Source organism: Echiichthys vipera (assembly GCF_963691815.1).
Source record: "Echiichthys vipera genome assembly, chromosome: 17".
Lineage (NCBI taxonomy): Eukaryota > Metazoa > Chordata > Actinopteri > Perciformes > Trachinidae > Echiichthys > Echiichthys vipera.
The window spans coordinates 17,853,575-17,870,275 of NC_139842.1; the positions used below are offsets into that span (position 1 = coordinate 17,853,575).

The 16,701-nt window shown below is 39.9% G+C and overlaps 1 protein-coding gene across 2 annotated transcripts; it reads left to right on the forward strand.

Annotated features, from left to right (window-relative positions):
• The first annotated feature begins 297 nt into the window (after positions 1–297).
• On the forward strand, positions 298–14,778 carry stat3 (signal transducer and activator of transcription 3 (acute-phase response factor)). Of its 2 annotated transcripts, XM_083931001.1 has the most exons (24): positions 298–500; positions 3,973–4,118; positions 4,536–4,779; positions 4,884–4,976; positions 5,105–5,186; positions 5,274–5,374; positions 5,751–5,902; positions 6,965–7,123; positions 7,407–7,499; positions 7,614–7,673; positions 7,781–7,810; positions 7,907–8,000; positions 8,087–8,134; positions 8,295–8,378; positions 9,101–9,199; positions 9,343–9,478; positions 9,565–9,617; positions 9,708–9,802; positions 9,966–10,105; positions 10,186–10,407; positions 10,554–10,596; positions 11,172–11,231; positions 13,390–13,487; positions 13,613–14,778. In XM_083931001.1, exons 2-24 carry the CDS (start codon positions 3,991–3,993, stop codon positions 13,651–13,653), a joined length of 2,355 nt encoding a protein of 784 aa, XP_083787127.1. In that variant the 5' UTR covers positions 298–500; positions 3,973–3,990; the 3' UTR covers positions 13,654–14,778. The 2 variants fall into 2 exon arrangements, with proteins under 2 accessions (XP_083787127.1, XP_083787128.1); XM_083931002.1 differs by lacking the exon at positions 11,172–11,231.
• Positions 14,779–16,701: the final 1,923 nt, after the last annotated feature.

Below are 16,701 nucleotides of genomic sequence, written 5' to 3' on the forward strand. Positions count from 1 at the left end.
TCCAGGCTGGCTGTTGTGTCGAACTGCTCGGCCTCCCTCCCGCAGCCTATAAGCGAGCTGAGTTCCACGCGGAACACCCGCGGGGAGGGTTTACCGGCGGGAACAGCGCAGTTGCGACAGCAGTAAACACAACGTTCTCAACCAGACTCCTCGTAAAGTCCCGCCTCTTTTGCTCCCATACTGAATTCTGATTGGCTTTAATATACTCTGCTGATTCGTATTGGCTGCAAGTGTTGTCTATTAAGTAGTTTATGAAGTTCGTGTGGCTGGAAAGACTGCAATGTAGGAGGTGGGTGTTCGATGTGAGAGGTCTGACGGAGAAGTGTTTCCCGTGCTGACAAGAAAACCTATACAATAACGATATTTTTCTGCGTGTTGTCTCTTGTTTTCTGAGTGTTTAATCTCTACAAAAGACGTCACTGTTATTACAAGTGTGTGTTTTTAGTAGAAAGGGTTTTTTGAAAACGGAGAAACTTTCCAAAGGAGTAACAACGCGCCAGGTAAGCGACTATTAAGGCGACTTCTGCTTAGGGCATTTATTTAACATCTGTCTTAGACCTGAGGTGAAGTTGAATTTTATTATTATGGTACCGCAGAGCGAATTAATGCAGGGCTAGCTTGCAACTGCAGCATTGTGCCTAAGTTCTTCATGCTGGGGGAAGCCATCATGTGTCCACGCTGATGTTACATAAGTTATTAAAGTGTTATGGCGTTACCCTGTTCTGCTCGTTAAGTATGGGGCTGATACTATTACAACCAAGACATATTACGGCCAAAACACGTCTTGTTTGCTTGTGATGTTTTTTTATGTGTTGTTGTTTATATTTTCTGATGTTCCCATGTGATTTGGATCGCCTGCTCCAATAATGGCCATACACAACGCCACTTGTCGCCAAACAGGACTGAACAAATATTAAATTATTTTACTGGATGCATATTTGGACCCAAGTGAAGTTCAGGTCATTGTTGTGTGTTTGTTCATTGTCACGCCCATTACAGCCCATCTGACTGCAGGCCAACATGGCTGACACCTTGCATGGTGCACGGTGATTTAAGTCTTCCATTTAAAAGATATATATTTATATTTTTTCGATTATCTGCACAAACCGTCACACAATCTTCATTTTGAGAATAAAAAAACATCAGCACGAAAAGAATCTGAATTTACCTTGAAGTGTATCAGATAGGCTAATACACTGTAATCAATGCACTGTCAGGACACCATGACATGACATAATGAAATGCATGACTTGTACCTTTGTTGTTTTGTGTGTCACTGTGTTTACAGAGGCTATAATAATTCATTGTTGGCATTGTTACTGACTGGATTTGTTTTGTTCTGTTCAATGGAAATACTTCCTGGAATAACCATGACATTGTTTTAAAAATCCCTTTGTGCTTTAGAGTTAGTGCCACGTGAATACAGAGCGTTGGAAATTGGACAAACAGCACACATCTGGCTGGCCTGACGATTTTGTAGAAAAGCCGGCTTCTGTGTTTCAAAAGATAAAAATGTTGCATTGCTGCCCGATGATCACTCATCATCATATGATAATTTATCATCTTTCAATGGAATCGTGTTGCGATTGAACATGCACATACTACTAAATATTTTTTATTTATATTTTGCACTCAAGTTACAAAGAATACATACATATTTAATTCACACAGGACTATACAAAATAGGCTTAAACATGTGTTTTTTTAAATTGACTCTTTATTTATTGATTTATTTACCAGGATTCATGCTATATAGTGATACATATCATTATCACCTTTGTCAGGATAGAAGATTTTGGCCATATAGTCCAGCCCTACGTTTAGGCATAACCTTACCTTGGCATTTGTATCAATATTTGTAAAAAGGTTTCCAATCTTTTAAAGAGTCTCCAAGGCTATCATTAGTAATATGTGTGACCCAGATACAAAGTTAAATTAATTTAACAAACAGCCCAATATGCTCATACTTTGTGGACCCACTATTATGGCTTATCATTTGATATAAACAGGTTGTAAGCTAGTAGTAGCCAGGGCATTAACTCAATGCCAAACAGCAAAGATCAAACATTAATGTGCAACTTGTGTGACTGTACACACACTGGGTCATGGGTTATCATGCAGAAATCTCACAGAGAGATTCTAGCATGAGCCAGAGCACATTATTTCAGTGGTGATATTGTAATTCTGTAATTGAATACAAAAGGCCTACATGTAAAAGCATGATGGAGAAAACAGATGACCCAGTAAAAGTCCCACCGTGCCAAGAGGTTTGTGAATTGAACCTGAGATGCCGTTTCTAATTTTAACACAAATTCACCGACAATAGAAAGCAGGAAATACTCATTTGGATATTGAAAAAATTAAACAAAATCCCCACATTGCCGGCGACGATACAGCTGCTCTTTGATGTGATGATCCTCTCAAGAGTTTCTCAGATGCACCTCTTTCACATACCAGTGAAAGAGGAACGTGGCTCATGTGAAATCTGTCACGTTTGATGGACAATTTCGGTAATGTCCCTTACATGCTTTAAAAATACCCTCACTTTGTTGTCCGAAATTTTTGTTGCTACACTTGTGATTTTTCTGCTCAAATTTGCCAGCACGTCTGCTTTGGTGAAATAAGAAGTTGAAAAACTATGATTATATTAATAGTAAAGGTTATAGTACATATTCAGCATGTGGTTAGTGATGGTTTCTGTAATACTGCATGGAGATTGTAATACTCTTTCCCCTCATGAATGGGGGTGGGCAAAACATTTATTAATGAAGTTTGTCAAGTACATTCTGAGTGATGCAGAAATATGGAAAGCTATTGAATGCAAATGTAGGTAGCCTTCTTGTTAAACTTTTTCGTATGAGTAAACAGAACTATCTGTCTGTCTATATCTTTGCTCCTGGAAACAGAAGGCAGAGTGCTGTTCCTTGTCAAGTCATCAGTTATTATGGATAAGATAAACTTCTGTTCATGTATCTAAATCTTGTCTGGTTTTGCGGAATGTCATTGTGCCACTAGACCACCGACTAGTCTAGACTAGACTTTTGATGGTAATGCAACAGTATTCAAAAGTTATGTAAGAAGCTTAAACAAAGGCTTCGGTTGGCCATTTAATATGGATACTAGAGGAGACAACTGTCTGCTGGATTTAGAAATGTTTGGTTATTGTTAGTGTACAGTCTTGAGCTCTCAGGGGAACTGTGTAGCCTGCTGTTGGTAAGATGAGCCAGCTAGTAGAAGCTACAGTGTGAATCTGATGGATAATGGTTGTCTCTGCAAGCAGCTGTGTGAGGATTAACAAAAGTATATTGACCAGGTTGCCTTGTGCTTCTCTGGGAAAAAAAATGATGGGAATGATAAAAAGCCAGTTTGGTTTTATGTTGAAGAATACTTGGTTTCATTCATATCTATAAGAGCTGTGTGTGGTTCTCATTGTTTCGAGCGAATACAGTGGGGGCAAAACCTGGGCCAAAGATCATTCTTTCCTATCTGCTTAGGGAGTTGACAGCTGTTCATATAGGCCTATACTTCTCGGTGGAGGCGTAGTGTTTCGCTGAACAGGAAGTGACTGCTGAACAGGAGGTTTCCCGAGAGCAGAAAAAAAATGACATTTAGCTATTTCTCTGTGGTCAGTGTGAGAGAGGTGACACTCGTAACAAAAAGTATCAGTTTGTGCTTTCCTCAGAGATGTTCTCTGCTTAATTATGCTGTTGAAATTATTATTGTTCTTTCTCGCTGTTGCTACCAAACTTATTCTGTCAGAAGTTTACCATTCTATTATTTTCTGCATTTTGTGAATTTTGAAACCTCAATTACTTTGTGAATTGTTTTTTGGTGGAGGATTCAAATAAGCCCTCTGGGTTTTTTTCCCTCTTCCTGCACAGTCTATTGTTTGTAATTTCTTTTGTCATTTTTATGAATGTTTTTAAATTGTGCAAACTATAAAAAATAAAATCACCTTTTTTTTCCCTGTAGGTTTGAGGAGGTGTCAGGATGGCACAATGGAACCAGTTACAGCAGCTGGAGACCAGATATCTGGAGCAGCTCTACCATCTATACAGTGACAGCTTCCCCATGGAGCTACGGCAGTTCCTTGCCCCCTGGATTGAGAGTCAGGACTGGTGAGACATAATTGAATTGTTGTGCTGTTAGGGAAGAACATTATTTTCCTCCTGTCTGCTAACACATGACATTAAGTTTCTTAATCCTCCACTCCCTCCAGACTGGCAGTTGGCCACTCACCATGACTTGCTGATACTTTGCCACGTAAAAAGCTATTATGTTTCACCATCTTCTTCCCATATGACACCATTACAGGGTGCATATTATTTATGGAATGAGAGCCAAATTAAGACAGTAACAGTACCTGTATGTGATTTGTATGCAGCTATTTAAACAATTATTTGATCCCCTCATGTTGAGTAAGAGATGAGAAAGGTTGTAATGGTGATGTGAACTGTGTATTCACCTTTTACCACCTCTTAGAAGAAACTAGAAATAATCCTAATCCTGATTGTCTGATCCTCTCCTTTTACAAGGGCTTACGCTGCCAATAAGGAGTCACACGCCACACTGGTGTTCCACAACCTCTTGGGAGAAATAGACCAGCAGTATAGCCGTTTCCTGCAGGAAAACAATGTACTCTACCAGCATAACCTGCGCAGGATTAAACAGCACCTGCAGAGCAAGTACTTGGAGAAGCCGATGGATATTGCCCGCATCGTTGCCCGCTGTCTCTGGGAGGAGCAAAGACTGCTGCAGACTGCTACCACAGCTGTTCAGGTAGAGAAGAGTTACACTAACCTGTAGCATTGCATCAAAGAACTTTAGTTCATGGATTTAAGGTGGGAGAGCAATGAGTATTTTATGTTCTATTTCTCTTGCAGGATGGCCAGGCAGCACATCCCACCGGGACAGTAGTGACAGAGAAGCAGCAGATTCTGGAGCACAACCTCCAAGACATAAGGAAGCGGGTGCAGGTTAGTTTCTATGAGAGACTGACTGTTTTAAGTATTTGACTATTGCACGAAGAATCCTGAGCACTATCCATCTGGACAAAAGAATTCTGTTTTGTCATAAATATATAAATCCTTGTTTTGTTCTTCAGGATATGGAACAGAAGATGAAAATGCTTGAGAACTTGCAGGATGACTTTGACTTCAATTACAAGACATTGAAAAGTCAAGGAGGTATATTTTTAATTTATATATTCTCAGCTTAGCAGTGATTTGCTGGTTTTGGTTTGCTGACCTATGACGTGTCAACCCTCTGTCCAGAGCTGTCCCAGGACCTAAATGGGAATAGCCAAGCATCTGCTACCAGACAGAAGATGGCACAACTCGAGCAGATGCTGAGCGCCCTGGACCAGCTGAGGAGGGTGGGTGTCTATGTTTACCGTGTTCTTATGAGTGGCGAATAAGAAATGATCAAATTACCTTCCAAACACCTCTAGCTTCATGGTGCTGTGGTTTAGGGTCACACCCAGCTTGGGGTTGTCAACTGGCACAAATGGTGAAAGAAACTCTGCTGTTACCACTGCTAAACGAGGCGCCATACTGAATGTGCATTTTACATGCTAGGCCACCAGTTTTGACTTTAAATTGCTTTGGGGATTTTTGACTGAAATTGCTTTGGGGTTTCCTTGAAAACAATGCTTTAAAGTTTGAGGAAAAGCAACCTACTATACACATCAACAACAGTGACTTTGTTATCAGACCAACTATTTAATGTATGCTGTCCTTGGTATCTTGTAGCAAATCGTGACTGAGATGGGGGGCTTGTTGACCGCCATGGATTACGTACAGAAGAACCTGACTGATGAAGAACTAGCAGACTGGAAGAGAAGGCAGCAAATTGCTTGCATTGGAGGTCCACCTAACATCTGCCTGGACCGCCTCGAGACATGGTAACCATTATGCAAATTCCGGACTAGATTTACTGTCACATTAATGATCAATGAGAAGAGTGCAACATCAGGTGCGTTTCCACTATCGGCGACTACTGAGGCGGGTCTATCTCGCTATGCAGGATGTGACGTGAGATGGTACTCATTCCACAACAACCCGCATTATTTTTAAAAGCTGGCGATCGATAGGTGGACTGAGGAAGAGGTACAGGCCATGTTGGTTTGCTCTGCTCCTTCCATCTTCCTTATTGTTCACAGCGCGCTGTATGACTGATCAGCTGGTCGCTGGCGATCAAAACCCATTCAGAGTGCTACGTCACCTCCGGAGTGTTGTAAATCTCTCTCGGGCCTTTTTTAAAAAAAATGGAAACACGGCGAGTGAACGACCATTTGAAACTTTCCGCGTGGCCACTCTATAGGGCTAGTGGAAACACGACTATTTTATACTAAAATAAATATATTCATTGATAAAAGTTTTTTTCAAAACAACTTAGATGGGGCACCGATTTTAGAACGTAAATTCTACAATTCAATAAAAAGCTACATTAATTATTTGAATCAAATGAATACAATACTCCTGTCAACAGTGTTGCTCAACAGTGTTGATCCCGTTCTGCCTGTCTCCACTGATGTCCTATTGATGCACTGCTCATGAGAATATCCCTGTTCCTTTCCTTCTGCATATGTCTTGCATAAGTTAATTCAAACATATTTTGACAACCAAAGGTCAAGATGTTGCAACAACCTGTAAGCTGTAATGCTTTTATCTCCAAATAATTAAGAATATGGTTAAGATGACCACAGTTTCTAACTAAGTATTTGTAGTTCTATTTTATACCATAAAATATTATTTGGGCTAACAGACTAACTCAGGACTCCCATTTCTACTCTGCTTTCTTATCCTTGATCTCCAGTCTTCTATGCAGACACAGACCAAAATGTTTTTTCTGTATTTTGCCAAATACCACTAGTATTGTCAAGTCAGTTTTACAACTAGAGGCATGTTTCATCAAGATGTTTAACTTAAACGGCCCCTTTTTTTTTTTTTTTTTTTTTGACCAGGATCACATCCTTGGCTGAGTCCCAGCTCCAGATCCGTCAGCAGATCAAGAAGCTAGAAGAGCTTCAGCAGAAGGTGTCCTACAAAGGTGACCCCATCATCCAGCACCGGCCCGCCCTGGAGGAGAAGATTGTGGACTTGTTCAGAAACCTGATGAAGAGGTACTGCATGCAATAAATAATGAATGTACATCTACCCTGAATAATCTATGAGATTCTGATTTCGACTTACTAATCATGCAGAGCTTTTAGTCACATCTAGCGGTCTTCATTTAGCAACTGTGATGCCATTTAAGCCATCTCTATTCTCTGAAGGAATACTGTGAGATGAACTTCAAAGCTGCAAATCATTAGTAAAGAGACCTTTGATCTCAGAGTCTCTTCACCATATGTTGTGATGTTTGCTAGAATCTATCTCTGAAACATGATGCGCTTTGCCTTCTAGTGCTTTTGTGGTCGAACGGCAGCCTTGTATGCCAATGCATCCAGACAGACCTCTGGTCATAAAAACAGGAGTGCAGTTCACAAATAAAGTGAGGTAAGATGCAACACTGAAGTTTCAAAGAACATGCATATGAATACAGTTTAATAAAAACATTTAGTGTGTCACTTTTTATACCCTAATGAATCCTTTCCCTGTCTCTTTCTGCAGGTTACTGGTAAAGTTTCCGGAACTCAATTACCAGCTGAAAATTAAAGTTTGCATTGACAAGTGAGTTTTCTGTAGGTTCTAACATTTATGTAAAGTCACTGAGACACAGATGTAATTGAAGACCTGAGGAGAAACTGCTTTACTGATTTTGACTGTTTATTTTTCAGGGAATCTGGGGATGTGGCTGCAATTCGAGGGTAATTTAATAACACTTATTTCACCAAGTCTGATCATTTACAGCATGTTGTTTAAGAAAAGAGTTTCACTTTCTCTTGTTCCTTGATTTTTCTTAGGTCACGAAAGTTCAACATCCTCGGCACCAACACAAAGGTTATGAACATGGAAGAATCCAACAATGGCAGCCTGTCAGCAGAGTTTAAACACTTGGTGAGTTATAGAGGCAAAGCTCTTTATACTGGACAAGTTCTCTGATATAAGCCTGCAGGGGAGCACTAACTTCCTGTTTCTTACAGACCCTGAGAGAACAGAGGTGCGGTAACGGTGGCCGGACCAATAGCGACGTAAGTACTATTTCTTGGTGGGATAGTATAATTTAATGCTCAAATAATTGGTTTAACTTCTGCCATAAACACTTTCCCTGTCTTTTGATACACACAAGTAGCCCATGCAGTTTTATCTTATGCAGTAGATAATGAAATGAAAAAAATCTGTTTGCTTTAGGCCTCTCTAATTGTGACAGAGGAACTCCATCTTATCACGTTTGAGACAGAAGTCTATCATCAAGGCCTGAAGATCGATCTTGAGGTCAGTACCAGTCAGTACCTCTGTGACCTGACCCTGATGGCAGGGTCACCAGCACTGAATATTTCTGTTGAAGCAAAGATTGATTTGAATATGCAGACACCAGACATTATCATCGTTATGTAGTTGTCAAACCTCTAACACACCACAGAGCTTGTGTGATGTTGAGTCAAAAGACATGACAAAACAAAGGTCTTTTCTCACACATGGTGTGAAGACAGGTTAAATGGACACGCTTACATCGTTAGTCAAAAGATGCAGTGCTGCTACTGTTTATTGCCTGACTTTTTCTTTCTCAGGGCTTATTTATTCACAGAGGGATTATTCTTCTAAATGATTCGATTCAATTCTTATTTTCATATGACCAAGATGTTATAAACTAAGCATGGATGTAAACTTTAAACCTTCAGTTACAACTGATTTTTGACACACTAAAACATGCATCTTCTTCGGCATTCACATAATGAATTTGACAAATTATCCTTTCATGATACTGCAAATCCTACCCAGATTTCGGGATGTGACTTCTGCCTGGGTTGCTGGATAAAGCTGACCTTTTTACACCAAAATCACTTATCATGCTAAGAACAGCGGCATACACACTAAGAACAATATTAATGAGAAGACCTCTTGAAGAAGTTTTTGCATAATTGTGCAAGAGTAAATGTCAGCAAGGTATATCATACTTGAAATAAGATATATTGATATTTCCTCCATTTTCGCAGACTCATTCCCTGCCTGTGGTAGTCATTTCGAACATCTGCCAGATGCCCAACGCCTGGGCTTCAATCCTGTGGTACAACATGCTCACTAACCACCCAAAGGTAAGACAGCACCCTCTGGTGGAAAGGGGGCTGAACTCGGCTGGGGGAGACTGTTTTCACCTCACAGATGTAGCATATCTGTTTGTAGTGGAAAAGAATGGTATGCTTCATAAACTGTGTTGGATCGGCGTGTCTCCGTACAGAATGTGAACTTCTTCACCAAGCCTCCAGTGGGGACGTGGGACCAGGTGGCTGAGGTTCTAAGCTGGCAATTCTCCTCCACCACCAAGCGAGGCCTGACCATTGAACAGCTCACCACACTGGCTGAGAAATTACTAGGTGGGGTTTTCTACCTAAAAGTCTCCAAAAACATCTAAGTTAACACTGTGTAATTTATTAATGCGTGATGTTTATTGTCAATCCAGGGCCTAGTGTCAACTACTCTGGCTGTCAGATCACTTGGGCCAAGTTCTGTAAGGTACTGACCTCAAAAGCACATATGGCTCAATCTGCCACCTTGCCATTGTGTTGCTTCAATGTGAGTTATTTTAATCCTTCCTCTTCCTAGGAAAACATGGCTGGCAAAGGTTTCTCCTTCTGGGTGTGGCTGGACAACATCATTGACCTGGTGAAGAAGTATATCCTGGCACTGTGGAATGAAGGGTGAGAGTTCATCCTTTGTTTACAAGTCCCTGAGCAATCACTGGGATTGCCTGTTTCATATCATTGAAAGTGTTTTGACATGTAGTTGTCAACCGTTCTAAAATAGACCGAAATATTTTAAATTCAGCGTCTAATTATATGACTTCCTGTTGCTTTTCTGCAGGTATATCATGGGCTTTATCAGTAAGGAGAGGGAGAGGGCCCTTCTTAGTCCGAAACCTCCTGGAACTTTTCTGCTGCGCTTCAGTGAGAGCAGCAAGGAGGGTGGAATTACATTTACATGGGTAGAGAAAGACATCAGTGGTGAGTATTTTTCCTTTATTTATTTATCTTTCCTCCTTTATTTTCTGTTACTGGTACTGAGCTTCCTTGTATGTTTCTAGGAAAGACCCAGATGCAGTCAGTGGAGCCTTACACCAAGCAGCAGCTCAACAGCATGTCTTTCGCCGACATCATTATGGGCTACAAAATCATGGATGCCACCAACATCCTGGTTTCACCTCTCGTGTACCTCTACCCTGACATCCCCAAAGACGAAGCGTTCGGGAAATACTGCAGGCCAGAAATAGCTCCTGAACCTGAGATGGGAGGAGACTCTACAAGCAGTAAGTCACTCCCTTGTTTTTTATACATAGTGTAAGAGAAGCAACAACACATATTGCTTAGTATGCATGTTATTTATGCTTTCTTTTTTTCTTAATTGTGGTCAATATTTTTTGTAATTTTGCTAACCTTTTCTTTTCCCTGACAGCTATTCAGCCATACTTGAAGACTAAATTCATCTGCGTAACCCCGTGAGTATCTGTCACTTTTCCTTTATTTTGAAGTCATCAACAATATTGGGAAGACCTCATGCCACCCTGTGACCACCACTTATGTTAGTTCTTATTACTAGCTGTTGATTTATAAGACAAAATATTCTCCCTGAATGTTCCTGGTCAAGATCTGAACTTCCTTTTCTATGTGACAAGAATTGCTAACTTTTCGATGAAAAGAGAACAAAACTGGTTTTACTCTCACTGAGTCATCACTGTCATTGGAGTAACCATCACCCTGTTCTCAGATAAAGTATTGTGAACCCAGATTATGTGTAGATTCAGTTTTGACAGATTGCACCTCAGGTTGTGTCTTCACTTAGCGTTCCTGATGGGAATTTATTTCCATGCTCAATATGCAAACAGTTCCACTGTCCTTTGTAAATCCGAAGTAAACCAATGAAGACATAGGGAGAAAGGGGAGACGAGGGTCAGCTGCAGATGAGATAGTGTGATGAGTGTATTAGAGGAGTGTTTGCACAGTCTGCCATGTGTGCTTTCGTTGGTAGTGGGTTGTGAGGTTTGCTCAGTGAGATCCTGACCTGTCTCCATAGGTGTCCCTCCGTGTTCATGGACTTGCCGGACAGTGAGCTGCTTGGGAACGGATTCCCAGGGTAGGCGCTCGGGGAGGGGTGGCATGTAGGGAGGGCTTTGTGTGTGCATTGGTTGGGTTTCAGGGATACTGGTGCATAACCCCCTACCTACATAATTCCTGTCTGTGTTTCCAACTCACCACCACTTTCCCTGCTCAAAATACAAGAGCACCTCTCCTGCCTTTCATTAGTTTTTCATTTGGTTCAGATCACACATTCACAGACATATTGTGTCATAATACCTCAACCAAAGCCATTTGTATGAATTCCGCAGCACAAAGTACCTAGTTTGAGGAGGCAGGCAGAAGCTGTCACTTTAAACAAAGACAGACACGAAAGGGGGAAAAAAGTTCTTTGTTAAGCCTTGACCAGTGGTCTGTTTAACCCACCAGCCAGCTAACCAACACCTGCTGGGACATTGACTACTTTATATGCTAAAATATTCTCTCCTTCACCCTTTTTTTTAATAAAGACAACATTCCTACTAAGCTGCTTACATGGCCAATGATAATGAATATTCCACCAATATTCTTGTTTACATGCAGCTATGCAAAGTGGCCAATGGTGGTGGACTAGTTCAACCGTGCAAACACAGCCTCCCTCTTTCATTCCTTTAGTAACCCTCTTGAAAAGTTCAGCATCACGATGTGTGCACATATCCCACATATATATGTGCACACCATCATCCAAGTCTTTTCTAATGGTTAAAAGTGTTTCTCTTTCTTACCAGAAATGTTGGCCTTTCTGTTGGGCATGCATTCCTATCCCAGCCTAGCAAACTGTTGGCTAGTTGGTTTGTGTAGAACAACCATAGCAACGCAAAAAGCTGGGTGTAAGCCATAAACAGGCTGTAAACTGTTTCAAATTGCAATAAAACCCCCAACTGTGATGCATATTTAAATTATCCCGATATCCCACGTGTCTTATTAAAAAAGGCTGTATTTGGAAAAGGGCCTTAATCAGAACATCCAAACAGAATATGCTTTTTATTCTAATTAATAGTGGAATTTTAGTGTGCATGTTTACATACTAATTTTATTGTTGCTGTCATTAACATTTCATAACAATTCATTGTTAAACATGTTGTGTTGTACCTGTAATACCAGCAGGAAACAATATGTAAGATGCTCAACATCAGCCCAGTCTTTCCTGGTTTAAGGAAAGCACCGCCATCTAGTGTCTCAAGATCATAGTCGCAACAAAAAAATATAATTAAAAGCAGTCGCGTGGCCATGTCCGTCAGACCCGGGCCAGTAGCCTACAGGAGACGGGAGTCTGTTTGAACCCATCCCCTCTGGAAAATCGCAGCATAAAAACAAGTACTGTAAAGGAGTTTAACTGAAAGTTATCGTTAGCCGTTACCATTAGTCGTTACAGCCAAGTGAACATGAAGGTTAGCTTACTGATCAAGGAGACCGTAGCCATTTCGGTGTGCGTTGTAATGCCGTTGAGCTCGCCGTCTCCGCTCACTCAGCTGCTGGGACAATTAACAAAGCAGCTGCAGGATTGGCAAACTCTGTTTGACCCAGTACCAGCTTACAGTAGCTGCGCCCAACAACAGATAACCCTGGCAACCCACAATGGCTGGTAAAATGTAAACAGAACGTCCTTGTCAAACCCATCAAATTTTTTTGATAATATTAATTCAGACTAAATATATTTTTTTATAAAAAAAGCAATACTTTCATTCTGTACCCCTCAAACCGCCCCATGGGTGTAACTTTTTTTTTAAAATATAGCTTTTAATAAAGATTCTACATATTCAAACTTTAATGTATTTTGATATTTATATCTCCATTTTGACCACAGATTCATCCTATTCTTCATCTCTATCTTGAGCATGACTGTGCTTACTGACATGAATGCTGTTGGAGTTTCCCTTTTTAACCCATTAACCACTGATATGTGTATTGAACAATGCAGCTGAATCAGCGCCCTTTTACTTTTGGTAGCCCTGCACTCAGTATGAAGAAGACTAGCTAGTAGGTTGCTGCAAGTGGGATGACAAAAAAGTTGTCACACTCCTTTTTTTTTTTTTGTCATTAGTTATATTGTAAGGATAATTGAACACTAACAGGCATGGTAGAAATCCACGTGTAAATGTGTGACCATTAGTGGGCATTTCAATTGTAATGTAATATTCAATTTATCTTTTTTTTCTTGTTTTTTTTAATCACAGCACAAACTCTGGAAATACCAGTGATCTGTTCCCCATGTCGCCCCGCACCCTCGACTCCCTGATGCACAACGAAGCTGAAGCTAATCCAGCCCATTTGGGTGAGTGAGTTACACACATGGTGTACATACAGACACACATTTGTCCTTTTGTGAAACACTCATTGACATATTAGAACTTGTTAAACAACTAATATTAATAGTTTGTATTTTAATTTCTTCCACAGACTCACTCACTTTGGACATGGATGTAGCATCACCTATGTGAAAAAATCTGTCAAGATTCTTTGTTGGGATTCGATATTAAGTTGGGATTGAAGATTTGATTTATTTTCTCACTCTGTTCACACAATCTGCCTGTACAGTTTAGTTTCTTTGGCCTGTGTAAAATCTCTTTTTGAAAGATGTTCTTTTAAAAGAGCATTTTAAAGCTCAGTGTGTGAAACTGTCGATCACCTACCCGTTGTATTGGAAGCAGCATCCTGCTCCAATTCAGTACTTCCTCATCTTGAGACATTTTTAAGTATCTGGAATTCTATTTTTTGAGAACATTGTATTTTTGCTTTATTGAATTTTTCCAATGGCTATGAATTCATGTGATCCTTTCTTTCACTAAGAAAATGTAACAGGAATAATTGTTGTATAAGCTATGCTGCTTTGGAATTGTGCTGTTTCTGTGCATTTAATGGTCCCTGTTAAGTGTTTTGTTGCATTTATAATCCCTGCTAAACGATCAAATCATGGATGTTCCGCAAAACCTTGGTTTCATTTAAAATGGTTTCTTTTTCATGACTTTTACTCAAAATGGAATATTTCATATATTTCTCAGAGCCATTTAAAGTGTTAAAAAACAACACTTCTGAGGTTATTTTCTGATGATGATTTCCCCCCCTGTGAGACATTATGTGATATCATTTGTAAGTAGTGCTCCCTTTTTTGTCACCCCAACTTGAATACTGTAATTTGTGATCATGTCAGTTGCACTTGCTTTTGAAATGAGCAGTTTTAATATTTGTGTTGTGCCTAAATTCACTTGCTATGACCAGATATGTAATGTAAATCATTTTATGAACAATTTATTTTAAGACAGACTTGTTATCAAAATAACCATGGATGCTTAAGAAGGATATTTCACTCTAACAGAGTGTACACAGTAAAGTGTGGAGCAGTTGACTTTTGCCCTTTTCACACAGTTGAGGAAAATCCCTGCCACACGTGTGTCTGTCATGCCATCAAATGTCAAGAGGATTTCTGTAAAATATGCTGTAACTACTCATTATTTGGCAGAAGGCAATAAAAACAAGTTAGCACTATAAGTAGTCAAGTAATCTCTGGTGTTATTATAGACTTGCATGTAAATTATACAGACATGTCATATTTAAATTGTTTCTATCCGAACAATAGGAATAAAAAACATTTTGTAGCACTTGATGGAAATGACATTCTTCACACACGGCTGTCTATACTGTCTAAGAGGCTATAGCGGGCTCAATGTTAAATCTAGTAAACGTTCTAGCTAGCTTGTTGGAAAGGGGGCTATATAACATCCCACTCGACACAATGGGCAGTAAAACTGGCATGGCCATATATAAGGGGGTCCCTTGACCTCTCACGATATCTGAATGACAATGGGTTATATGGTCATGACCATGCACTTTATGACAGTTTTGAGGCAAATCCATGCTGTTTTTCTCATGCAGTATCATTTTTATTTTCTATTTTTAGTATAAAGTTATTTTCACCTATTCCAAAATGGGGAATTTGGATATCTCTGCACACTGGGGTCCATTAACAGCCTTGGAATTGTGTAAATTGGGTCTGATTGGAAAGCTGAGACTCTTGTCGCCCAGCTGCATTCATGTGTGATCATGTAAGTCTCTATAGACTTTCATTGCAGTGAGTCTATTGTTTGAGCATTGACCTCACTGTATAAAATTAGCTGTTGTGACCTTTAGGATAATCACAGCCACATGAAACTACAACCACAAACTACAGATTCATACGGCATTCAGAGGATGGATGGCTTTCCTAGGTGTGTTGACAATAAGCGGGTTTCTGCAAGAGTTTCCAGAGCAGAAATGCTCACCATCCAGTCGTGGGAAGATGCAGTTCTTGCAGAAATCTCAAAATGTTCAAAGTTTTTGATACCAAATCACGGCATGTTTTTTTTTCTACGATGTTCCTCAAGGTCTGGGAAATACAGTGAACTGACATGTTTATGGTCCATAGTAGGCTAGGGAGAAGAACAAATTAAGATTCAACATTAAAAAGCAGAAAAGGTAAAAAAAAAAAAAGACTTGGTTAAATTTTGTTTAGTTCATCATCATCATCATCAGTGTTTCAACATTTAAGTTTAAGTTATTTTTAAGAAATTTTTTTCTAGAGGAGCATGAGTATTTAAAACACATTTTGGTTGCACATTGTTTAAAAAAAATGTAAAGCCCTTTTCTTCAATAACACCAGCGTTCATTTATTGAGTTCATCTACGTTGAGCACGCACCGCTATCTATTTTAACTTCGACGCTCTTTTGAACAGGCGTTATGTTGACATGTATAACCGCAGCAAAAGCACAGGCGTAGGCTAAATGAAGAAATTAATGGGGGTTGAATTCCATTTAACGGCTTCAGTTTCAGGGTGCTGGTATGTGCGCGCTGGCTCACTGTCACACTGCCATGGCCTACTGGGACACTTGTATAGAGCCATTTGCAATGGTATTAGGAAGTCAAAACGATGTAAAACTGTTTTAGAATATACTACCAGCACTGCAACATTTATTTATTATGCCTTTGATTGTATGTTTTTCATTTATGTCTTATTTAGTGATTTATTTATCCATATGTACAGCTAGTCCTGAATGATCGAGATATAAAGCAGATAAAGACAGACCAGTGACACACACACACACACACACACACACACACACACACACACACACACACACACACACACACACACACACACACACACAGAGTACTCTTCTGATCTAGCCAGAGGAAGTCTAAAACAGGGTTTATCGGAGTAAGTTCATCATGAAGGCAGATAAGATTATTTTCTCAGAGAAAGCATCAGGAAAGAATTCATGATTGGAAATGTGCTGAAATGCAGCAGTGTTGATGGGACACCAGGCGATTAATAAAGAGGAAGTCCAAAGATTTAATACAAGCAATAAAGCGAAAGGTGATAAATAATATCCAAGCTATAAACATTTCATCATTATGAGGTCCCTCTGTCTACTGGAGGGGAAGAGCTGCAGGACCAGTTGTTTTAGAGCTACTGTGTTAAACATGTGAGTAACAGGGACATTGTCACATTGGA